The sequence below is a fragment of the Abrus precatorius genome, unplaced genomic scaffold (assembly GCF_003935025.1).
Source record: "Abrus precatorius isolate BTA unplaced genomic scaffold, Abrus_2018 Scaffold11, whole genome shotgun sequence".
NCBI lineage: Eukaryota > Viridiplantae > Streptophyta > Magnoliopsida > Fabales > Fabaceae > Abrus > Abrus precatorius.
Genome location: NW_020874303.1, coordinates 15,610,983 through 15,637,396, shown reverse-complemented (window position 1 = coordinate 15,637,396; position 26,414 = coordinate 15,610,983). Strand labels below are relative to the sequence as shown.

The window sequence follows — 26,414 nt, the reverse complement described above, 5'->3', positions numbered from 1 at the left end:
GAAACACATTAAAAATCACAAGAGAAGGTATATTTATTATGTTTTTTAACAAAAAAAATTTAATTCCTTAACAACTACACTCCCTTAAGACACTGACTAACATTTGTCATACTTCATAAAAAGAACCACTAAAAATTTCTGAAAGAATAAATATTCATTTTAACATAATATTGTAAAAAAAAAAAAATTGCTCGTTGATTTTACAAAATAAAAATAAAAATTGATTAAAATAAATAAACTTTTCTAATATGAATTCAATGAAACATGCTAAAAAAGAAATAAAATAATAATAAACTTTTATTTAAAATTGTGATATTTAATGTTTGTATTATATTAAATTGTGATATCTTGTTTCTATTAAAAAAAAATACTACATATAAATTTTTATTACGTGTCTATGGACACATTAAGAAAGCCAAAAAAAGAAAAATACAGAAGTGTAAAAGAAAAAGGAACAGAGGTAGCAGTTTCCAGGTAACGCAACCAGCAATTTCCTCACGAATATGATCAATATTTAAGACCGAAATGATAATTGGATTACATAAAACCCGTTGTAAATCCCAAAGGCAAGGGGTCTAATCCTGCATGATAATACTCCGTTTTTCTGCACCCTCAAAATCAATTTGCATCCAAGAGAGAAGGATGGAGATCACACGGTATACAAGTGTTCTAACAAACACAACATAAAAGGCCTCTCTAAAATGTTACGTTCTAGAAACAAATTTTAGTGTAGTTATGAATAACCTTCTTCAAGACATTGTGTTCTGATATCTTGCATTAGGCGTTGAAGAAAAGTTGGGTTGCTCGTAACAATAGCATCAACATGATCAAACAACACCTTTTGCATGGATTCCTCATCGTCAACTGTCCAGGCATACACCTTTTTGTTCCTCCTGTTAACCACAATGTATAATAAGATCAATGTGTCTCGCATCCATGCTGCTAGATGCCAGTTGATGAAATAAAAAATCACACCTGTGCAAAACTCTCATAAGCTTTTCATCAATCAATGGATGGTAGACACCAACAACCTCAGCGCCTATCATCCTCAACAAATTTGTCCTAGCCCCAGTAGAAGGTTCTCTCATAACAATGTAGCCGACCTGCATCATCCCAGACTGAACTGAGTGCAAGTTGAAGTGGATAATAAAAACAATATGCAAAATTAAGACATCCAAGAGATAATACCAGCTTGCAGCTTCCTAATGATGCATATAACCTCTTGTCATTAATACATGCAAATTAATTAGGCACAACAAAGCTAAAGACTTTCAGTTCCTATGATCATGCAAAATTTATAAACATAAAATTCTCCAAACAAGGATAACCTCCATTTTGTTAACCACCTCTTCAGAAATCTAGGCCTTCCCTTAAGGTGAAGTCTTCCATTTATACTGAAATATTTAATAGCATTACCACCCAAAAGGCCCAATTCACAGTAACTCTCCTAATGTTGTTATGCTCTTCCCCTATTCATGCAGCTAGTCATTTACCATCACACTGTCCCACTGCAAGTTATTTGTGTAGACTGTAGACAAGTACTGTTGTTAACGATTGGAGACTCAATTCTGTGCACTTTCTCATGTCAAATGCCATTTACAAGGTTTTGAGACAAGAAGGCAAACCCATGCAAAAGGGTGTAATGTGCATTGTTACAAGTTGTTTATGTTTTTGCAGGTGCTCAACTTGTGTCCTTTCAGAGGGGGGTTATTACGTTACTCATGTGCGAAGACTATCAGGTTTTGCACATCAGATGAGCCATCTTAGGTCAGTGCTCTGTATGTTTTTATATTTTCATTTTCTTGGTTCATCCTAGGAGGATCTCTATTCTTACCCTATCTGATGGGGACCCAAAAGGCAATGTTGGGCCAGAGGAAATGTTAGTCCAAGAAGCAGTTACACGGCCCAAAGAATGGCTTGTCTATGTGAGAAGAAAGAAGAAATCAGAAAATGACAAATGAAATGCTGTGCTGGCAGAGTTAGTTAGGGAGAAAGAATAATATTCCATTATTTAGGCACGATGAGACAGAGGTAGGATGTTATGTTGATTCTGTTCTTTCGCTATTGCAGGATAGAGCAGCGATTGCTCTCTATTAGGAGCCTAGCTCTAGGGTATTAGGAGATATTGCTCTCCTAGTGCATTTTATTCCGTTCGTTTCCGTTACTTATTATAGAATAATATTCTTCCTATATTTGCAGCCTTGTTTTTTGTTCTTGTTCTCTATATTTGTATTTGCGTTTGTGTGGCTTGCAACAGTGGTCTGACCTGCCGGATCCTTGGGCGGTACCTAAGAAGAAAAAACAGACAAGGTCAATATCGGAATCAGCTGAGTCGGAGACTGGGTATTCAGTGATGGATTCTAGACTTGAGACTGTAGAAAGAGAACTTTCAGGAATGAGAATATCAATGGAGTCAATGCGTCTCCAGGCTCATGAACAGCAGAAAGCTATAGAGGCGATGAGAAAAGAGAATGTCGAGACCCAATCGAAGATCTTGGAAATGCTGTCAAAGAACTCAGAACAAAATAGCAGAGGTTCGGAGGATGAAGGAGAACACTCCGAGAACCAGAAGAGTCCAGGTGGTGACTCACTAGAGGAGTTGCAAGGACGCAGTGGATCAGGTCTTAAGAAGTTAAAGGGGAAGCATTGGATGAATTTCGTCAGTCAGTTAAAAAGGTTGAACTACCCATGTTTAATGGAGATGACCCTGCGGGTTGGATTTCTAGGGCAGAGGTCTACTTCCAAGTTCAGGAGACTAGCGATCAAGTGCGTGTCAATTTGGCACAACTATGTATGGAAGGGGGACCATACATTTTTTCAACTCTTTGATGAATGAAGAAGAGGACATGACATGGAAACAATTTAAAAGAGCTTTGTTGGATAGATATGGAGGTTTGGCGGAGGGGAATGCATACGATCAATTGACAGCACTTCATCAGGTTGGAGATGTCGAATAGTACATTAAAGACTTCGAATTTTTGACTGTACAAGTACCTAAAATTCCAGAGCAACAGTATTTTGCTTATTTCCTTCACAGCTTGAAGGAGGAGATTAGAAGCAGGGTGAGAAGCCTGCACGCGTTGGGGACGCTTTCCAGAGCCCGCCTAATGAACGTGACGAGAGCAAGAGAGATGGAGTTGCAGGCGAAGGGCAAAACTGTAAATTCGTATGGAAAAGGAGACTTACGTGCCGGGTCATAGTGGTATACGAGATCCAACGTGAATGTCAATGCCAAGAACCTAATAAGGGGGAACCGAGGTGTAAAAAGCTACGGGTCTGGAAGCGGTACTAATGGGCCTGGCTCTAATCACAAAAAAGAATTTTTAGACAGATCCACAAATGGGCCAAAGGATAGAGGGGTTAAACATTTATCCTACAATGAATTGCTGGAACATAAGCAAAAAGGTTTGTGCTTCAAGTGTGGAGGTGTGTATTCTCCCCAGCACATATGTCTAGAGAAGCATTTGCGAATTATATTAGCTGATGACGTGGAGATAGGAGAAAAGGACATCACATCTGAGGAACACTACGCGTTCGAAGAAGAAGAAGAACACGATGAGGAGTGCAGTGCACTCAGTCTGTTATTGTTATCGCAGTCAAAAGTGGAACAACCCCAAACACTCAAATTGGAAGGTAGGATCCATGGAATCCCAGTATGTGTGCTCGTTGATAGTGGAGCAACGCACAATTTCATCTCTCAAAGGCTTGATGAGGCGCTGGGATGGAGAAAAGTTCCCACAAAGAACATGCGGATTCTAATGGGAGATGGACGAAGAACCAAAACAAATGGCATCTGTAAAGGGCTTGAGATGGAATTTCGGAGCATGCATTGCGTGGTGGATGCCTTGCTATTTGACCTTGAAGACATGGATATGATTTTAGAGCTGTCTTGGTTAGCATCGTTGGGGGAGATGATAGTAGATTGGAAACTCCAAACGATGAAGATTAATGTAGGGGGTACCTTAGTGCTGTTACGAGGAGCGCAAGATGTGTGTTCGGCCCAGATGGCGTTAAAGGGTATCGTGGTTGAGGATTTTGACTGGGGCGTTGGTGAAAGGATGGCGGCGAAAGATACTAAAACCAAGGGAAAAGAATCAGAGTTAATGCACCTGAACTCACAACAGAAGGAAGAGTTAGAAATAATTTTGAACAAATTTAAGGTTATTTTTCAAGAACCCAAAGGGCTTCCCCCTAAGAGGGCCCAATCCCACCGCATAACTCTTCTACCTGACCATGGTCCAGTAAATGTGCGTCCATATCGGTACTCATACCATCAGAAGGATGAAATAGAGAAGCAGGTCAGGGAATTATTAGAAAACGGAGTTATTCGTCCCAGCCAAAGTGCGTTTTCCAGCCCAGTTATATTGGTTCGTAAGAAGGATCAATCGTGGCGCATGTGCGTAAACTACCGAGCATTGAATAAAGTGACAATTCCAAACAAATTTCCTATACCGGTGATAGAAGAGTTGTTGGATGAACTTCATGGGGCTAAATTCTTTTCAAAATTGGATCTTAAATCCGGATACCACCAGGTGCAAATGCAGGAGGAGGACATCCCAAAAACGGCCTTTAGGATGCACGAGGGACATTACGAATATCTCGTAATGCCCTTTGGACTATGAATGCGCCATCCACATTTCAAGCCCTGATGAACGACATATTTCATGGAAGGCTCAGAAGATATGTGTTGGTTTTCTTTGACGATATCTTAATTTACAGTCCGAGTTGGGAATCTCATTTGGAGCAATTAAAGGACGTATTGGAGGTTATGAGGACTCATCAGCTTTTTGCTAACAAAAAAAAATGTTTGTTTGCTCAGAAAAGTGTTGAGTACCTAGGACACATCATTTCAAACCAGGGAGTAGCGGTAGATCCTGAAAAGGTACAAGGAGTGTTAAATTGGCCCAAACCTCGGAATGTTAAAGGAGTAAGGGATTTTCTCGGCCTCACGGGATACTATAGAAAGTTTATTAGAGATTATGGGAAGGTGGCTAAACCATTAACAGAACTTACCAAAAAGGATTTGTTCAAATGGAATGAAGCAACTCAAGGTGCTTTTGAGGAGCTAAAAAGGCGGGTAACAACAGCCCTGGTGTTGGCCTTGCCAAATTTTGATGAAGAGTTCACAGTAGAGTGTGATGCTTCTGGATTAGGAGTGGGGGCCATTCTTATGCAAAAGAAACATCCAATCGCATTTTTTAGTAAGGCGTTGGGGGTGAAGAATCTAAGCAAGTCAGCATATGAAAAAGAGTTAATGACCATCGCTTTGGCAGTTAATCATTGGCGGCCATATCTACTGGGTAGGAAGTTCGTGGTGGCAACGGATCATAAGAGCCTAAAACAACTACTTCAACAAAAGGTGATCACGGGAAATCAGCAAAACTGAATGGTGAAACTCCTTGGCTATAATTTTGACATTGTGTACAAACCGGGAATTGAAAATAGAGGGGCAGATGCCTTATCAAGGAAGGAAGAGACCGGAGAAATACGAATGTTAACATACTACCCATTGTGGTTAGATATCCAAGAAGTTATTGCAGAGGTGCATGAAGATGATAGGCTAAAGGAGATTATTGAGCATTTGAAAGCAGGGAGAGAGGATTATACGGGGTTCAGCTACAAACAAGGCATCTTGTTTTATAAAGATAGGCTAGTTATTTCAGAGAAGTCTCCATGGGTCTCAAAGCTATTGGAAGAATATCATTCAACACCTCAAGGAGGGCATTCGGGGTATTATAGAACGTATCAGAGGATGGCAGCCAACCTGTATTGGAGAGGAATGAAAAACACTATACAACAGCATGTGAGATCATGTGATACATGCCAACGACAAAAATATCTAGCCACATCACCAGGGGGTTTGTTGCAGCCATTGACCATACCGGAAAGAATTTGGGAGGATGTTTCAATGGATTTCATAACGGAGCTGCCTCGATCTAAGGGCTATGAAGCTGTTTTTGTAGTGGTGGATAGATTATCTAAATACAGTCATTTCATCCCTTTGAAACACCCATATACTACAAAGGTGCTAGCTAAGGTGTTTGTGTGTGAAATAGTGCGGTTACACGGAGTACCCAAGTCAATTGTGAGTGACAGAGACCCCATCCTTATGAGTCAATTCTGGAAGGAGTTCTTTAGGCTACACGGAACTACTTTAAGCATGAGCACGGCCTACCATCCGCAAACGGATAGTCAAACCGAGGTAATTAATAGGTGTTTGGAGACTTACTTGCGTTGTTTTATAACAGATCAGCCTAAAGAGTGGGTTCATTGGCTTCCGTGGGCTGAATATTGGTATAATACTACATTTCATGCCTCCACTCAAGTCACTCCTTTCGAAGTGGTATATGGCAGGAAAACCCCTTCTTTAATCCGGGGAACTCAAGGAGAAATAAGGGTTGAGGAAGTACAGAAGGAACTATGGGAACGTGATGTAGCTTTGAAACAGCTGAGAGAACAATTGCAGAAGGCACAAGAGCGCATGAAAGTTCAAGCAGATCTCAAATGACAGGAACGAAGTTTTGACATAGGGGAATAGGTGTTCTTGAAGCTAAAACCTCACAGGCAGAAGTCAGTTCATACAAGAATCAATCCCAAGCTCTCAGCAAGGTACTACGGTCCATTTGAAGTAATTGGTAAGGTGGGGGCAGTAGCTTATCGTCTTAAGTTACCAGAAACAAGCAGGATACACCCAGTTTTTCACGTATCCTTACTTAAAAGGGCAGTAGGGAACTACCGAGTGCAACCTGAACTACTTGCAGGTCTAGGGGAAGCAGGAGAAGACATTTGGACTCCTGAGACTGTGTTGGCTTCAAGGGTGATTGATAAACATAGTGAAAAGGTGAGACAATGGTTGATTCAGTGGACAGACAAACCAGTAGAAGAGGCTACGTGGGAGAATGCAACTGACATTCGGAGTCAATTTCCACAGCTGCATCTTGAGGACAAGATTTTTTTTGATGGAGGGGAAAATGATGGAGACCCAAAAGGCAATGTTGGGCCAGAGGAAATGTTAGTCCAAGAAGCAGTTACATGGCCCAAAGAATGGCTTGTCTATGTGAGAAGAAAGAAGAAATCAGAAAATGACAAATGAAATGCTGTGCTGGCAGAGTTAGTTAGGGAGAAAGAATAATATTCCATTATTTAGGCACGATGAGACAGGGGTAGGATGTTATGTTGATTCTGTTCTTTCGCTATTGCAGGATAGAGCAGCGATTGCTCTCTATTAGGAGCCTAGCTCTGGGGTATTAGGAGATATTGCTCTCCTAGTGCATTTTATTCCGTTCGTTTCCGTTACTTATTATAGAATAATATTCTTCCTATATTTGCAGCCTTTTTTTTTGTTCCTGTTCTCTATATTTGTATTCGCGTTTGTGTGGTTTGCAACACTATCCTTTCCCTAATAATATTTCTTGTTTTTATCATAAAATAAAGAAGCTTCCTATGTATAGTTCAATCCTTCATAATCTGAATGAAAGCCTAAAAAACTAGTATTTTTTTAGTGCTGCAGTGCAACTATTACTATCCAAGTGTCAATGATTGACAACTTTGTTTTTCCAATAAAAGATACAAAATGCATTGCATCAGCATAGATATTGACACCAGCTTAGTGCCTTTCCAAGCTTTGCTGAAAGAGTTCTGCTAATTTCACCACTTTCACACTAACTCTCAGAAGCATTATTTTATTATTAAGCATTACTTACATCATTCACTGTTTATATTAAATCTCTGTCGACAGCCACAAATCAATGCTAACTGCTAAGTAGGTAGGTGTACAAGTCAATACAGCCAAAAGCAGTACAATCTTTTGTTCCCCTGCTAATCAACTGTTTAGGAATATAAACCACATTCGTTTTCCTTGTCATTTTAGATTGAACTGAATCCTAAAGAAAATAACAAAAATAAATGAAAACATAGGATTTTCATAGGTAAAAACATGAAAAGTCAGAGTAAACAAAGCTAAATAAACTGCTTCTTACTGTAATTTCTGATGAGATCTTAATTACATCCCTTACTAAATTGTCACTTTTAGCCCATATGATGCAGTTTTTGCACTCTGTATTCTCCACCTGAAAACAGATATTATGTTGACACTTCAAATAGCTGCACAAGCAGAAAATATTTTGAAAACAAAATTAGGACGTGCTGCTGGGACAGAAGAGATGTAATGGAGGGAAATGAGGGGAGAGGAGCTGAGAATGAGTGCTAATAGGATTAGGGTTGATGGCAACAGGTTCACCAACAGCTGCTGGTTCCGCCAACATGACCACCTCATTATTTTATTTCTTTCTTCATTTACTCTCAGGACATAGAAAAGAACCAGTAAATTTAAGATCACAAAGGAATATAAAAGATATTGAAGTTGTGCTAGGACAGTTGATGAGGAGCTATTGGTGTTAGGATAGAAAAGGTGAGCGAGAAGGGAATGGTGGTCATGTGTGCTGCTCAATCAATGCATGGTTAGGAGTTCAATCCATCATAGTGGAGAAACAATCATTTTCACGTGTCCAAACATAAGGGGGGGTTTTCTGTAGGGTTTTAAACTTGTACCGAGCTTGTGTTAATAACCCTAAAGTTCAAGGGGGAAACAGTATTTTACCCATAAAGATATTATATTTACAGGAAAGAACGAAGTCTATGACGAATACAATTATATAATTCTTCAAAATTTAACATTGAAAAAAAAAATGGTACCAAAGGTCAAGAGTAAACACTAAATCCCACAATAGCAGGGGAAATGTTATCATGCCACTGATACAACATACTTTAAGGAGGTTGTCATCTCTAGGCACGCTAAAGCTTTTATATAGTAACCATGCTGAACAGCAAAGAAAATAGGGACTGAAACAATCACCAGTTGATGGACAGCAAGGAGCAGAAGCATTATACTTACAATGGAGATAATATCTTTGGCAAGTTCTTTCTCATAAAACGGGGGTCCAACTTTAACATCTAGAATTATCTGTTGGACTGAATTTGAAGTCAACTAAAAAAAAAAACAGTTGAACCACAGTAAAAAAATATGATATAACATTGGAAACACAGGTAGACAGGTAAAAACATGGTCGGAGATTGTCATCAACAATAACAGAAAATGAATATAATCAAAGCAAGGAAGTAAACCAAAATGGGGTGAAAGGGATAGATCTAAAACTATTCAATGAAACACTGAGGGAAGAAAAGAAAGAGTGTTTACTGAATCTTGGAATCATACCATCAGAGCATCTTGAATAGTGAGTATACTTTCATCGTTAAATTTCTCAGTAGACCGATGCGAAGCACTAAGCTCTCTTATCTACAGAAATAAACTGAATAGAATCTTAGTCAATGTTACTTCTTTTAAGCCTCAAAGCATTCTAAGTACAAGAAAAAGAGAATAAACAGAAACGATTATAAATTGTCTGTATCAAGAAGTTCTAGGGCAAAATTGTAATACATAATGAGTTTTTTATTTATGCAAATATCATGATTGCCAAACGCAATTCCACAAACCTTGGTGGTGAGTCTAGTGACTAATATCGTACTCTACAACAGCTTTGCATGTTAAACTTAAATTCTAACCAACATCTAAAAAATATCTTATGCCCCAATTTACCGCAACATCAGCAGGAGCACCACCAAAATCGCTTGTCATGAATGGGTTTATATTAACACCTCATGCCAGAACTTTAAGGGTGGATAATGCACGAGCATACCATACCTTGTGTTGAAATTTAACTTTTATTTAGAAGAGTGGAGGAAAAAGGATCAAATTCTGGACGAATGATCATAGAGGCTTTACATCAAGGACCAACAATCCCATAAGCTTAAGCTGTTAGGTGAAAAGCATGCAAATGTGTTTTTATATCAAACACAGTTGAAATTCAAATATTTCCACAGCCTACAACTGTTCTCTAGCAATCAGTGCATGAGAGACACAATTTACATGAATGCATGTGCACACATACACAGATAGAAGCATAAGAAAAAGCTTTCATATCCATGAATCATGATAATGTCACTAAACTACCGTTCAGGGGCCATGACAAATGAACAGTTTCTTTCTTTTTGTTTTCAGTGTGGAGGTGAACACGGCTGCTGTCTTTGTAAGTACAACAATTCTAGTACAATGATGAATCAAAACTTCCACTAATGCCACCGGGTTCTGCTGACCTGAACAGTTACACAAACAACTGAAAAACAGGCAAACTCAATACCTTCAACTGCATTTATTTCATTTACTTTTTTCTTTTCATACCAGTTAGCCACTAGTTTGATTAGAGCGGTTGGTGACCTAGCTCTTACTAAGAAAAACACATATTAACACAATCATTCGTCTATAAAACGAGCTTGCAACAATGAAAAGTGTAGTAATGAAGTTAACTTCAGAGTTCAGAAGATAGCAGGACCTTCTAGGGAAGAAAAATTGGAAACTCAAACAATACATAACCAACACTTAGAATAGATCACATAAAATGAAATTCGCTATCCTCACCTCATTCGAGCTCATGTAACCAACCTTAGAGCTAGCGTTTCCAGATATCCGCTGCAAATCCCTGCCTGCATCGAGTGAGCATCAATCCCAAAGCAGTTATAACTCTACTCTATACACGAAATGAGTTAGGACCAACTAAAAGTTCCGTTTTTCTAAAGTGTGTTCATGGGTACATGTTAAAAAAATTAATAAATTTTATTAAAATTTGTATCATTCAATATTAAGGCATTAAATTTGGCGATATTTTGTTATTTCGATAAAAAAATTATTATATATAAATTCTTATTATGTAATTTTACACGTACATTAGAAAATTGTAGTAAGTTTTTATTAAATAAACAAATAACATTTATTAAATTTTATATTCTCAATTTAATGAATATTTTATTTTACTAATTATAGTCGATTAAAATCGGCTCACGTTTTCATAATTAGAATAATGTTAATAATAAATATGAGCATAGAAAAGTACCTGTCATGGAGGGCGAACAGAACTCCGTCGGAAGAACGAGAGGCATCGATCTCAACACAGTCGACACGAGACTGAAGAGCAGAGAGATACGATGCCATCTACGAAAGCACAAGAATCCGAAATGAAATGAAAAATGGAGAAAATAAAGAAGAGAGAGAGAGAGAGAGAGAGAGAAGCAAAACGCACAGTGTTGGGCGAAGCCTTGGAGGAATCGCCACCGTGAGCGCACACGAGAGGAGGATCGCTGAGCCAGCGGCACTTTCGCAGTTGCATCTGAAGCGCAATTAAAATAGATGAAAATGAAACGAAGCCGTTCAGGAAGAAGAGGAAAGTAGGGTTTGGTGAAGAACCTGGTGGAAGCGTCGGAGGCGGAAGTGGAAGAAAATGGGAGGCAAAATGGTCAAAACGGCGAGAGAGAGAATGATGTTGCGTATAAGCTTCCGTGAAGAATACCTCAACGGTTTCCTTACCGTTGAAGTTGAACTACGCTTCATCGCCTAATTCTCTGTCGTTGCAGATCCCCGGAGACGACGCACAAAACTCACTTTTCTGTCATTGCGCCTAACAACCTCTCTATAGTATATTAATAATAAATTATATACAATAATTTTTTTAGTAAAAAATATATCATTTAATTTATATTAATATTATTAAATGTTGTAATTTTTTAAAAAATATTTATGAATTATTCTTTATTATATGTAATTTTGTACAAATTAAAAATATTTTCATAATTAACTTAAATTATAAAGTTTTAAGAATTATATTTTTCATATTTTTTGTTACTTTTAATAGAGTAAAAAATCATAAGATTTAAATATAATTATTTATTAAAAATTATTTTAATTTAATAATACCTGTATACGAAAAATTTTACATACAATTTTCCCTCGGCTTTCATTTTATGACTTTTTTCACTTTTGTCTTTGTTTTCTTTTTTTTTTAACTATCAATGATTTTTCTTTTGTTATAGATGTTTAGGTATTATATTTTATTTTGATATTTAAATTTTCTATAAAAAACTTGTTATAGGGTATGAAAGTTTCTTCATGAATGCTGGAAAACTAGATTGTTTAATGTGATTGGTTAAATAAAAATAAAATAAAATTATTAACTTAAATATAATTTTGATTTATATAAATGTAATATATTTTATAATAAGTTTTTATAAAGTTTTTTATTAGAATTTAATCTTTAAAATATTAAAATATTAAGATTTAGTTATTAATGATAATTTTCTTTTGAATAGTTAATCAATTTATGGTTAAAATATTTTAGTTTTAATTATATTTTTTGGTTATTTGTAGCATTTTGTGATAAATTTGTATAAATTTTTTTATTAAGATATAATCTTTGAAATATTAATTAGTTAGGATTTAGTAGCTGTGATTAAATTTTATTTTATTTTTGTTAGGATGCTGAGTTGGCTCTAAGAGAAGTAACTCATCACGTATTACCATGTCATTTAATTTTTTATTATATTATTATTTAAAATTATATTTATAAACAAGTTTATAACATATTTTAAATATTTATAAAAAAATCCTTAAGAATATGCCCATACTTCTTCTTTGTCTCTTTCTCCCTATGTTCTTGTTGATTTCGGGTTATTCTTTAGCAAGCTTTATTATTATCCATGGGCTAACAACAATCCCGTTCGAAAAGACCTTTGAACTTACAACAACTTCGATTCTTCTTTTTCTTTAGAACTTTGCTTTCTCCTAAACTTGCGAGTGGTGACTTAATTCGAGGTAAGCGTTAGCTTTAACTTTTGATTTGACCTTCCGTCTAACACTTAAGATATTAGAAGTGTCATGGCTCACAATCGAGATTCTCCACAAGATATAGGTTCTTCAACCTGTCACCAATATACTCGTTGAACTTTCAAAGTCTCAAGAATAGAAGGAAGAAAGAGATAGAGAAGGAAAAGAAGGAAGGAGATTAAGGTTCTAAGAGACTTTTTATAAATATTTAAAAGATGTTTTAGAACTTGTTTGCAAATATCAATTTAAATAATAAAAAATTAAATGACATGACAATAAGTGACAATTATAATGATAGAAATTAAATCATAACCTCTTAACATTTGAAGGACTAAATCTTAACAAAAATATTTATCATGAAACGTACTATATTTACAATGACAAAAAAATAATTAAACCTAAAATATTTTAAAATTAAATGATATAGCAATGACATGAGGTGTTAAGCTCACTCTTTGTTAACTAATTCAACATTTAACATAAGATACATTGATAGTAGGAACTAAATCCTAATATCTTAACATTTTAAGAACTAAATCCTAACAAAAAAAATCTTTACAAAAATTTATCACAAATATGTTACATTTGCAAAAATCAAAATTGTATTTAAGCAAAAAAAATTTGATAGAAATCAAGTGATTATATTATAAAGTTTTTTTTATATCATAATTATACTATCACACCCTCATTTTGTTATTATTATTGTTGTTGTTGTTGTACTTTATGTTATTTGTTTGTGTAAGTTGATTGAAATTAGAAGTGTTTAAATAGTGTAAACTACAGGGTATCTTGTTGTACCGAGATAGCTCTCGCTGTAGCAAGAAAGATAATCCAAAATTAGGCTCTTTATAGCTTTCTCGCTGTATCGAAAAGTAGATAAAGATGACTCAACAACATTTTTTTGTTGTAATGAGAGACAACTCACTATAGCAAGAATATTGCGAGTTAAGAAGTATTTAAGGATTTTTAACTTAGAAAACTTGGATTACAATCCAAGTTACGAACTCCTCTCTAATCTCTGACTCTCTTCTCTTAGAAAATCTTTCTTAAACCTCAATCTTTCTCTGAATTTGGGCTTCAACATTCATTTCGATCAACTCTAAGTAAATTTCTTGGAGTTTAGTCTTCCAATCTTCAGTTGTTTTCTCTGCTTTTTTTTTATCTTTTGTAAAGTGCTCTCTCTTGCAATATTTAGAAAGAACTCATTTTTTTGAACAAAATCTTTCACAAATTGCTTTCCAAAACTTCATCTCAAGGTAAGGAGAGCTCTATTTTGTCATATAATATAGTGTATATTTTGTGCTCATAGGAATACTATTGTATGTTTCTTGTATGGAAATACGTATTTAAATGATAATATTTTGTAGTGAAAAGTTGATGATGCATATTTGGTTTATTTGGATGATTATACTATATTTCTTTGATACATATGATAAGGACTTAGTCCAGAAATGTTTGGATGAGCATGATCTTTTAGTCGAATGATATTTAATTGTAGTGAAGGGTTAATAATATATGTTGTGGATGATTTTGGAAGTTTATAATATATTGAAACCTATGTGTTGTGTACTTAGTTTGGAAGTGCTTTACTAAGTACTCTCTTTTAGCCGAATAATGAGATGGATGTGAAAAGGAGTATAGAATGAATACAAAGTGATAAAAGGAATTAGTGTGAATAGTTACAGAGATACACTAAGGGTATAGAGTCTGGTGACAATGAGAAATCTAAAAGAAAAGTAGGGTCGTGTATATGTATACACTCTTTCTGAGAGCGAATGCGTCACATGGCCTCACACTTGTTTCCTGACTTGACTCTTGACTATACTTTTGTTAAGGGGCCAGTTATTGTATACGTTGTATCTGTTTGCATAGGCTAACCAACAACTATTTACCTATCTATGTAAGACCTCATGAAGTGTTGGAGACATCGAATATCTGTGATCGCGGTGCATAGAAAGTGTGAAATTGTAGTAATTTTTGTAATTAAATGTGTATGCATTGTGAAAATTGCTTATGTATGCATTTCAGTATGTGCTATGGCATAATTTTCCTTGATTTGTAAGTAAAATTTATGTTATGATATTCAATAATGTAAATGCATTATGTTTAATGATGAGAAAGATATTCATCCTTACTAAACACTTAGCAAGGATGACTAAATCTCGAGGAGTAATTAGATTAGTAGACTACCTTGTAAATTGCGTGCTAAACTATGTATTTAGAGAGTATCAATGTATAAATTATTTTAAATTTGTTGTGGAAGGTAATAATAAAATTAGGCACATCTTACCCTAAAAATGACATTAGATTAGTGTTCCTTTCGACTATCTTGTAAATAATCAACTTCGCCACACCCTTAATCTTTATATCGAGGGACTATTAGGACTCTAGTAACTGCAAAGTATTTTTACACTTTTCTTGATCACAATTTTCTTAGGAGACCTGCCCAATATACTTTCGAGTAGATAACGAGTGTTGAAGTCGTAGCTAATTTTGGTGACCTCGAAAAGGATGAGGACCTAATGCTAGAGAAGTTAGCCGAGATAAAGCACTAGCATGGTACATTGGGTGTGGATAGGGACTACTCATAAGACTCAGTTTATTTTTATTATTGTAAATATGTTCTAAGTCTTATTATATTTTGTTAACAGTTTGTAAATATATATCTTTTGTAAATAAATGAAATCCAGTGCATGTATATTTCTTCCATATTCTTGTGTAAATATAATTATTGATACATAGTTTATCTTTTATCATTTAATACTTGGTAAACTTTTGCAAAAGAACTTGTTTACAAGAAGGTTCTCTCGTTTTATCACATTTTATACCTCTTCAAATTAAAAAAAATTCATTTTTATCACTTTATTTATAAATTATTATGCATTTTTAAATAAGAAATTAGGGGTGTTGCATATATTATCTAGGATTTCTATTTTTAAAGTGCAATTCAAATACTTACTAATATATTTGCATATATAATTTTCAATTTAAGCCAACATAATATATATATATATATATATATATATATATAGAGAGAGAGAGAGAGAGAGATGGTGTGATGTGTTTATCTTATTTTGGTTGAGGCATAAAATAAAAAAGAAAGAAATAGGAAAAAAAATAGAAATATGATAAACAATGTGATTAAAAAAAGGGGGGAGAAAGTCAAAGAAAAATTAAAATAATTTGTATTATATATTTTTAAAAAATTATTTTAAAATAGAAATAAAAAATGCTCAAAATTCTCATTTTTATGCTTTTAATTTTTTAATTATTAAATGAAAAATATTAAATATTTTTTATATTTTTAGAAAATAAAGAATGTATTTTTTATTTAATGCACATTTCATAAATAATAAAAAATTTGAAAAAAACATATATTAAAGCTCGAGGATAAAAAGATGTATATAAAATATAAAAAAAGTGTTTTAAAATTTATCATTGAACAAATGTTAATTAATATCTTTTTAAATAGAAATTAAAGACAAAATGTTTTTATCATATTAATATATCTCGGATAATTTTCAATTCGTATACTTTGAATGTTTTGTGTTTGTATTCTCTGAGTTATTTATTTGCTCACATTACTGCTTCTGTGTTATACTAGTATGAAGAACAGTATAAGAATATCGGCATTATATTTATGTTTTTATTTGAATTTTAAATAATTAATAAGGAGTTTCCTTACACTAATTAGAATATTTTGGAATTAAAATTGAAGTTATACTAATTTAAAGCCAGCATTTTATTTTATTATTTTTCTTTAATTATAATGTTATTTTTCTTAAAATCTTGTTTAGCCTGAGTAATTTTAGGGAAGAAAAGATTAAAATAAATTGAGACAAATCTCTCTGCCGGTGTTTCCTTACATTTATCTATGCATAATTTTAAAATAGATACATCATTTTCATTTACACCATGCAACCTTTTTGGTGTTCTTGAGTGCTGGCTTTCATTATCTATTTTGCTAATTATTTATTTAATATTTTTTCAAATTCATGCTACTGTAATCAAATTATTTTTTTATTTCCCACATCAATTCTAATTATTTTGGTATACATACATAAAAAAAATTATTTTTTACATTAATATAAATCTAAAAACTTACACTTGATTTAAATTTTTTATTTAATTTATAATTAATGAGTTATAATTTATAAATTTTGTTAATATCAGTCTTTAGAGCTGAGAATAAGTAGTTAATAATAATAAAATTTTATTAAAAAAATATTTATTATATTTTTTTATAAATTTTTTTTATTTATGAATATTTAAATCAGCCTTAAGTTAATAAAACTCATAATTTATTATACTTTGTTGATTTTTTTAAAAAGCGTCAGATACAATAATTGTATGTTGATTTCCTCAAGTGCAAGTAATCTTCTATGGGGAGCCTCTTTTATACTATAAGAATATATACGAATCAGAATATTCCATATACAAATGATAAGGCTTTATTGCTTCTTTCAGATTTTTATTCAAACGTGGTGAAGATCATTTTAATTTTATAACATAAAATTTAAAATGTTATAATATAAATTACTAAAAAATATTTTAATTTTGCCTCTCATATAACACTTTATTAAAAACGTACACACAAAAAATATTTTAATCACCTTAAACTATAACATTTTTAATAAACATTAGAAAAAAAATATTTATGTAATTTACTATATTAATATACTATATCACCATTTCTATGAAAATTATTTAACAAAGACTAAAATAAATGAAAAGTCACATCCGTTGTAAGACTAATTCTAATATTTCTTTTTTTTAATATTAAATTCAAAAGTTCTTTTTATCTTTTGACCAATTTAAAGTTTTAAGATTTATTTAGTGGTTAGGATGAAATAGTTGATCCTATCCTATTTGGTGTTTGTTGAGCAATCCTAATTTATTCTTATAATTCAAATTCATATCTTAAGGAAAATAACCGGTAAGGAAACATCACGATAAAATAATGTTTTTTATTATATTCAAACTAATATACTATATGCTCATTTTAATATTTTATAAAAAATAATTATTTTTAAAATATGATTTTATTTTTTATAAAACCATATTAATGAACATTTTTCTAATAAAAATATTTTAAAAAATATATTCTTCAAAAACTAATTTAAAAATTTTATTTTATCTTAATTATAATTTTTGTCAAAAAAATTAATTGTAATAAAATTGAAGGAAAATATTATTATTTAATATCAAAATTTTAATGTGTATGTACACAAAATATTTTTAAATTTTTAATATATTTTTATTGAAAAACTAAAAATTTAAATAAAAAATACTCTTAAAAATTATAAAATTTTAATAAAAGAATGATTTGGTCATCTGAATATAATTTTTTTTTCTAATGTTATTCGAATATAATTTATTCATTAAACAAGCCAATATAGTGTTATCAATTGTATTAACTTAATATACATCAAATATAAAATATATAAAATAGAATAAAAAATTATTCTTTTCTTATATCTTATCTATAATTTATTATCCTATTATGTTGATCAACGAAGTCCATAGTGATACATTAGCATTTGGTATGAATGCATTGTTTGAGCATACAGCATAATAATTCTGTCCCTAAATGTAAAAAGGGTGTTAGAAAAGGGTTAAAATTTAAAAGTAAGGGCCGTTTAATTTGAGAAAAGTATTTTCTAATTTTATTTTTTTTATTTTTAATTACAAAAATATCACGTTTTCAAAATATTATATAGAAAACAGTACAAACAATAAAAGATTGTTTTCAGTATTTTCTACACATATATTTGAAAACAGAAGATAAAATAAAACACAATGTGACATTTTTATAGTTAAAATTTAAAAGCGAAATCAGAAAGCAATATCTCAAATTAGAGAGTTCCTTATTTTCCCATAACTTGAAAAATTGCAAGACCCAATATGCATGCCATCACCAATATTTCATAATAAACTCCAGCTATGATATTAGAAAGGCTACATAATGAATGGTAAAACTACAATGTATGCCCAGAAATTTTTACTACTAGGATTTTACTGTTACAATTAAACAATCCTAATTACAAGAAAAAGTAAGCCGTTGCATGCTAATGCCTCAAATAGCTACTCCTAAGAGACAAGAAGGTAATTCTCTTGATGCTCATATCTACAAACCTCCATTTACAGGTGCAGATGTCAGAATGACGCCGATGATGTTCGGCGAAGCTGATATCTAGGTTCAGGAGGTGGAGCACTGGATAACATTTTCTCTAGTTCCTGCAAATTGAGGAGAGGAATTAATAAACTGGTCATAAAGAAGGAACAAGGATGCATCAGAGACCACTAAAGATAAATTCATTCCCATGATTTGAATAGGCAATGATGATTATGGACAACATCTAAATTCATGCAACGGGATTAATGAACAAGGTTTTTGTGCAGTGCAACAGCTGCATGAAGGATTTATAAGTTGAACCTTTCATGATCCTCTTACCAATTACTTCCATTATGGGAGAGTGTGAAACTAAGAAATGAAAGGGAACAATCATACATACCACCAATTCCTGAGAGAACAGAATACATGGAGCAGCAGAAAAAAAATAAGCATATAGTTCAAGATCAAGATATATAACACCAGTCATTAAAGTGTAACCATGTAAGATGGAAATTTGTAATGCTCCAACTTGTCATGAGATTGGAATTGGCACATTTTGTAATTTGTAAAACTCCCTAGTGTCATATTAGTATCTTTGTAAAATTGCATGTGATAGTCCAAAATGCCCAGGACCAGCATGTTAGGTAACTCCCATTTGTAATTAGTTATGATGTTAGTTAGGGACTCATTAGTGAGTTGGTTTCCATAAGGCATGTTGGCTATAAATAAGAGGGGAGATTAGAGAGGAAGGGGATATGTGATTTGTGAAAGGAAATTGAAGCCTTTATGGCATTGGGAGGTGCAGACCCTTGAAGTTCTGCATTGTGTGTTTTGTAATTGGGGTTCATCCATAATTTTTCTTAATAAGATACCTTGTTTCTATCACAGCACTCCCCAAAACTTAATCAGTTTATGTAAGATTCATTATTGACTTTATATCGAAACACATAGCAAGAGCCCACCAGGATCAAGTGTGTGTACATCACATAAACCTACCATCGTTGTGCTTAAATTCAATTCGTAGCAAACAGGTATTAGGCACAGATCCAATTCCCGACAAATTGGTCACCAAGGTTTTGATACCATATCAAGGACCAACTCCCCTAGAAGCTTAAGCTGTTAAGTATAGGCTCATGAATGGTTTTATATCCAACATCAGAGTTAAGCCACACTTTACTTGATCATTTCTGTATGCTTATCAGACCAATTGAACCTGATCAAATATTTTTCTGACCAAATCTTCTTACTAAATCTGTACAAGCTAGAGCAGTGACAACAGGAGAGATGCACCAATACATGACATCAAGAAGCAACGGTGACTTTGTAATAATGCAACAAATTTCATTAATGTTGATGATACTCGTTTGTGATCCCTACTCAAAACCAGGCTAAATGAAAATAAACTTCTCCAACCTTCTTCCTCCAGGTTTTACTCCAAACAGAAGCCAATTTTCACCCAATTTTCACTTTTCCATTAATTAATGTAAATAGCCACTAAGATGAAGTATCTGGCTACAAAATAATAAAAATCTTTATTGGAGTAAAAGGAATCCTCAAACTCTCAAGAGTTCTAAAGTATCATAATTGTTATTAAGATACAAACACCCATTAAAATAGCTCAGGTATCAGAATATTCATAAGTTGCCCAAATAAAAGAAAAGGAAAAGAAAGCAAGAAAAAAAAAATATAACTTCAGAATCAATTTTTAAAACATAGTAAGTGACGTTTACTAAATGTATTGAGGATTCCAGGTTGATCAATGCTCCATCCCTAAGGTACTTCAGTATACCACAATTGAACAAGTGGAAAGAAAATCCCAATTTGAAAATACAAGTCACAGAAAACCTCAAAGGGTTTATTTAGCCAATAATTTGTGATAACAACCTAATTTACATCATGAACAGCAGAGGTAAAATTAAGCAAAGCCACAAAACATCACAAAATAGTTTTGTCAGAAAAATAAGCTAGTCTTAATAAAATTTGAACAAATTCATCTGATTACTTAGAATTTAAAATTCATCAAACTCAATCAAGCATGCATAACTACCATAGATATCAATAATGTTGGCCAGCTGAATGTCATCTCAAAATATATGGATAAATAATTGTCTTAGAAACACTGACCACAATGGTCCATTTATCCATATAAACAAGTTGTTTCTCAAAAACTCCTGAAAAAAACCAGATTACAAAGCAAAACTGAGAAGGAAATAAGCAAAGCCTTTTCCTTTGAATGAAAATGGGGATCGCAGGAGAAAAAATGCACCAATATATAGCAACTGCAGTTTAATCTTTTGAGAGGAGGCGAGTGTGAAAAATGTTTACAAGGAATTGCCAAATCCAGCTAAGATTGTCCAAATTTATTTGGAAATTGTACTCAGAGAAAAGAAGATATTACTCAATATACAGCAAGCTAGATTGAGCACTTAGAATTAACAGAAAACATGTTTTGTGGAACAAATATGGTACTTAAAAGCAGAATCAAACCTTCTGTCTCCTCAGCTTTTCATTTTCCTCTTCCAGACGTGAGACTTTGTTCTCCAATTCGGTTGTGTAGGCCTGTTTATAGTTATCATTCAGGCTAAGAATTTTTACGAAGGGGAATTGCATGATAAAAAATGAAAAACTTATAACATGGCATTCAAAAGAAAGAGAAAGCTTACCTGCTTCCTTGCTCTAGAACGGGCAGCAGATTCCCGATTCTTGATCATCCTCTTCTGCCTCCTCTCAACAGTCTTCTCTACCATGTCCTCTGATGTGCCCCGTTTTCGCCCAGTTTTCTTAGTGTCTGACAAGGCTCCCATCATAGGTGAAGACAATGCCACCTCACCATCTACGTATGGAACATCCAATGTAGCACCACCCCCCATGTGTAATGGTTGTGCTATATTCTGACTAGGCACGTAAATCCCCATTAAACCTTGTTGTGGATGCTGATATTGCGGTTGTGGATACTGTATCCAAGGGCCATGTTGTGGTGCTGCTATATTTGCATCAGCACCAACTGTAGGACGAGTATTCTTTCTATTAGATGCTGCTTCAGCAACAACCCCTGCTTTTACCAAGAAATCCTCCAACGTCATCTCTCCCAATGTAGGCTGTCTTGATCGAGACTTCTTCTCCTTGTCATCTTTGCTTTGTTGGATATCTCTCCAAACCTCATCAACTGTCTTGCTGCTTAGAGTGCTAGTTAATGACAAACTAGCTTGACGCTGCAGAGTAGCTTGACCAGCTTGAGCTGTACCCTCAATATCCGCCTTGGACTGGTTTGCCTCAACGGTCCAAACAGTTTTTAGAAGCTCATCAAGGTTCATGCTACTTAGTGGTTTTCCTAAGTCACCTAATTGATTCTGAACTTCATCAAGTGTGAGACTGTACATTGAATTTTGCCGCACCAACGGCTGGAGTTGTGAATGTTTTCCATTATTATCACCAGCATCACCTTGAGATCCCATAGTTTGGATCCTCAGCAACCAATTATCAGAGTTAAGAATTCACTTTGCACTTCATAGATTTTCCCACTAAAAGACTAAAAGCAACAGATTCAAATCTTCAATCATATGCCCCATATAATCACAACCTGACTAATACAAAATTTGAAATTAGCACTTCAGAGTTGATCAACTTAATGTTTCTACCATTTGCAGAACCTACAAGCCTTGCATGCATTCTAATAAAAGTGAAAAGGAAATAGTCAACTGAAGGGAAGCATCACTTGTTCAATCAAATCTTCTGTCCCCCAATCCTCCCCCCACTCAACCGCAACCTGAAAACTAAGCAAAGAAACACATCTCAGTTGAGAATATTTTTCTCTTAGCGGGCAGCATTTTTGGTCTCTTTCTTTCTAGTTGTTCAATTTTAAATGGGGTTGTTTGATCCATATAGCAACCCTGTGTGTTATGATAGAATCTTCCCCACAATAGCTTGGTTATGTATGGAGAAGAACAGATGAGGCTCAAGTAAAATAAGATGATTAGGTGGTGGATAGCTCAACAAGGAAGATCAAGGAAAACCCTATGAAACCATTCAACTAAAGTTGATCTAAATGGTTTTTTACCTTTTTTGAAAACTTAGTTTTTGACAAAATACAATGGCATCATTTGATCTGTGTAGTATACTCCTCCTAGTGAGAAAAAGCTATTGAAGAAATTGTTTATAAGTCGAGGCCAGAACAGAAAAATTGGACAGAAGAATTGAATTCATATGCGTTCAGGGATAGAACAATAAGGTCCTTTGATCATAATAATTTGAAATTTAAAGGATTCAAAACCAGTCCAAGAAGAAAAAGAAATAGAGTACCCATAATTTAACAGCAGGGTGGTAAATTTCATTTCCTGTCAATTTTATATTTTGAAAAAAAGGAAAAACTAATGTAATATTTAATCTTCTTTTTATCCCTTTAACAAAATGAATAATAAAATGACAACCAAGTGAAAGTTACATAATCAACTTAAAAACGAAATCTTCTAGGGTGAAATAGGACACAAAAAAAAGGAAAATGAAATCCAGTAAACATGTCAGAATATCATTCATAGAAGCATTCAGAAACTTAAGTAAATGAAAACCATTCTCAGAAACATAAATCACAAAAAGATTCTTCCATTTCTCTCCATATATATTATGTACATCAAAAAAGGCCTTAAAAACATTGATCCCTTGCATGCAGGCTAAAATACACAGTTACCTCAACTAAATTCCCACGGAAACCCTAAACTCCATTTTCAAAACCACAAAAAGTCCTCTGGAACTTCCGCTCCAAAATCCTTTGGTTAAAACACCAGGACCCATTTCCCCATAAGCGTTGAAAATGGGGAAAATATAATGAGAACAACAAATTGAGCACAAAAAAAGATCAATTGAGAAATATTACATCCGCAGAGAAAAAACAATTAAGCAAAACAAGCATACCCAGAATTCAAGGCAAAATTTTTCAATAAACAACTTGAAGAACAGAGGAAGAAAAAGAAAAATGAAGAACCGTTTGCATGCAACCAATTCAATGGTAGTAAATGAGAATGTTTGTGAAGAAGGGTGAGAATGAGATCAACCAAAGCAAACACAACACAACCCAGCATTTGTTTTTCAAATGTAGTGACAAAGTTCAATTTTTTAACACCATAGGTAATAAATAACCAAAAAAAAAGAGGGAAAAAAAAAACTCAAGGATGAGAAGAAAGAGTCTGCTCTAGGAAATAATTTTGATTTTGAAAAATGGAACGAGAGCGAGAATGATGAAAAGTACCTTGTAAGAGAGAGAAAGATCCGCGGAGTGAAAAGTGTAAGTGCAATAGAGTGTGTGCATGTACGATAGAATACCAATGCAAACACGATAGTATTATGTAGTGCGGTCGGAGAAGGACAATAGCAATAGCCAATTAGGTGCGACCGAAGAGAGAGAAAGAGGTCCATGGCTTTGATGGAATTTATGGAACAATTTCTTACTTTTTTAAATTTATTTTAATAATTTTTATATAATTTATTATTAAATTTTAACGAATTAGGGAATTTGTCAATTAATTAGTTTAAGTAATATTTAAATTTGATGCTCTATAAGGATGGAGGATCGATCCAGTGCAGTTAATGGCAGCACAACTGAGTCTCCCTTAAAGGATTTTCAACTTGCTAAGATGACCTTTTTAGTTCCCAAATTGCTCTCTCCTTTTAGTCCACTCCAAACCCCCTCCATCTCAGCCTTTCCTTGTCGAGTGTTCTTGAAGCCATATCAGAAGTTTTTTTGGTGGATAAGAAAAGGGAGAAAGCTAGGAACGACTAAAGAGTGAGAGAGGAGGCTGGACACAGCACACAGGTGAGGAGAATAGAGGGAGAAGGCCTTGTGACGATTGAGGGACAAGAAGAAGGAAGGATGAAGGAGACGAGAAGAGGAAAGTGGGTACCAAATAAAGCCATCTTGGCTTAAGCGAGCTTAAAAATGCTGCGTTCACTACATTGGATTCAGATTTAACTAAAACCTGAAAAGTAAATTAGTTTGATTCAGCCAACTTTTAAAATTGATCGGGTTTTATTAATTTTATTAAATTATTTTTGAACTTTGAAGGAAAGGGATGGTTATTAGTCTATTAGATAACGAATGAATCTCCTCTTTAAAACAAATATTAGGTACAATTGTTTAGAGGTTCTAAGGATTGATTATTAATTAAATTTTAATTTTAATTTTAATTTTAATTAATAAATAATATTAATAACAATAATACATAAATTTTCTTATTAAAATTAGTGTTGCTGCAACAAAAGTTAAAAGTAGAAGCTTACTAATTTAATTTTTAGAGAAATTTATATAAGTAAAAAAATTATTATAAAAATTAATAAAATTTCTTTTGTAAATTAAAAATAATTTATTTTAAATTTTAGAAAAGTTAAAAAAATATATAAATTATCTCTAACTTGTAAGATAAATTTTATTTGTTATCAAACTGAAATTGACCTGTATTAAATTTAATGATCCTCAACTTAAAGTTCATTATTGGACGATTGTCTTTGAACAACATGATATAAAACAGTGAGGCAAACAAAACAGGATCCTTTGCTGTTTAGATGGAAATTGGACGGTTCAGTCAAGTAAATTTTTGCATTTTCGCTTAAGCTGTAATACCCCGAATTTTGTAATATTGATTATTGTTATTTATATAAATCTAAATACATATACATATATACGTGTGTTGATTTACTTGGCTATGTGTATTAAGTGTATGGATGTGTGTATTGTGTGTATGCATGACTAGATAAAGCTGAAATGAGCTAAGTGCCTAAGCGTAGGGCGTATTACTGGGCTGTTCTCGCTGTAGCGAGAGGACCCTGGGAGGAAAAGGGCAAATTGTCGCCTTCTCGCTGCAGCGAGAGACGTCTTGCTGCAGCGAGAGAGCGACAGTTTGTGATGCATTTTTTGGTGCAATCTCGCTATAGCGAGAGGGTCTCGCTGTAGCGAGATTCTGCAGAAATCAGAGTGTAGTTTTCTCTGATTTTTTCGCTGTAACAAGAGGGCGTGTCCCTTGCTGTAGCGAGAGTGTCGCGACTAGAAAATGATTTAAAGGGGGTTAGGGTTCGGGAAGGATTATTTCTCCCTCTCCCTTCAAAATCCCTTTGATTCTCTCACTTCCAAACCCTATTCCACCAATTAATTGCCTCCAAAGCCGTTCGGGAGCTTGATTGAAGGTTGAATCTGTGTGGGGAATGCTTGTAGGTGAGTTTTAATGGTTAGAGTTCCGTTTCTCATCTTCTTTTCTCTGTTTTTGGGTTTCCTTGGATTCTCATGGAATTTTTCCATGTGTTTTAGGCCGAAATCTGTGTAAGGAGCACGTCCGTGGTCAAATCCGAGTGTGGGTCTTCAATCCAAGGTAAAGGGGGACTCTACCCTACTCTTGTATGTGTGATTTGCTGTGTTTTGTGGAATATTGTGGTATGGCCAAGTAGAGGGTAAGAAATTGCTGTGAAATATGATGTGGGCCATATGCCGTGACATGTGATTTATTTGCTAAATGTTGTATGATAGGATGAGGGCTTGTATGCTGAGCATTGTGAATGTATATTATGAAAATGTGAGCCCGAGAGCCGTGTAATATGAATGGAAATAGG

The 26,414-nt window shown here is 33.8% G+C and overlaps 2 protein-coding genes across 5 annotated transcripts; both read right to left on the bottom strand.

The window, feature by feature from the left end:
* Positions 1-473: 473 nt before the first annotated feature.
* LOC113854141 (glycerophosphodiester phosphodiesterase GDPD4) lies at positions 474-11,503 on the bottom strand. 4 transcript variants are annotated; one of them, XM_027485010.1, is made up of 10 exons: positions 11,297-11,471; positions 11,133-11,219; positions 10,947-11,044; positions 10,475-10,535; positions 9,215-9,295; positions 8,894-8,986; positions 7,980-8,069; positions 7,845-7,883; positions 976-1,103; positions 524-893 (listed from the first exon to the last, which is right to left on the bottom strand). In XM_027485010.1, exons 1-10 carry the CDS (start codon positions 11,438-11,440, stop codon positions 734-736), a joined length of 981 nt encoding a protein of 326 aa, XP_027340811.1. In that variant the 5' UTR covers positions 11,441-11,471; the 3' UTR covers positions 524-733. The 4 variants fall into 4 exon arrangements, 3 of the variants coding, with proteins under 3 accessions (XP_027340811.1, XP_027340812.1, XP_027340813.1); XR_003502737.1 differs by lacking the exon at positions 7,845-7,883 and having other exon boundaries at positions 474-893; positions 9,215-9,308; positions 10,475-10,539; positions 11,297-11,503; XM_027485011.1 differs by lacking the exon at positions 7,845-7,883.
* A 7,362-nt stretch (positions 11,504-18,865) lies between these two features.
* On the bottom strand, positions 18,866-22,373 carry LOC113855435 (ABSCISIC ACID-INSENSITIVE 5-like protein 2). The gene is made up of 3 exons (XM_027487078.1): positions 21,488-22,373; positions 21,312-21,383; positions 18,866-18,946 (listed from the first exon to the last, which is right to left on the bottom strand). The coding sequence occupies exons 1-3, from the start codon at positions 22,277-22,279 to the stop codon at positions 18,866-18,868; spliced, it is 945 nt and encodes a 314-aa protein (XP_027342879.1). The 5' UTR covers positions 22,280-22,373.
* Between the last annotated feature and the right edge of the window lie 4,041 nt (positions 22,374-26,414).

Excerpts from the sequence above, each read along its gene's own strand:
- LOC113855435 (XM_027487078.1), bottom strand. The coding sequence starts at position 22,279 with ATGGGATCTCAAGGTGATGCTGGTGATAATAATGGAAAACATTCACAA. Across the intron at positions 21,384-21,487 it reads GTTCTAGAGCAAGGAAGCAG|GCCTACACAACCGAATTGGA; the intron begins GTAAGCTTTCTC and ends AACTATAAACAG. Across the intron at positions 18,947-21,311 it reads AAAAGCTGAGGAGACAGAAG|GAACTAGAGAAAATGTTATC; the intron begins GTTTGATTCTGC and ends CTCAATTTGCAG.
- LOC113854141 (XM_027485010.1), bottom strand. The coding sequence starts at position 11,440 with ATGAAGCGTAGTTCAACTTCAACGGTAAGGAAACCGTTGAGGTATTCT. Across the intron at positions 8,987-9,214 it reads CTATTCAAGATGCTCTGATG|TTGACTTCAAATTCAGTCCA; the intron begins GTATGATTCCAA and ends TTTTTTTTTTAG. Across the intron at positions 1,104-7,844 it reads TGACAAGGAAAACGAATGTG|GTCGGCTACATTGTTATGAG; the intron begins GTTTATATTCCT and ends GGGATGATGCAG.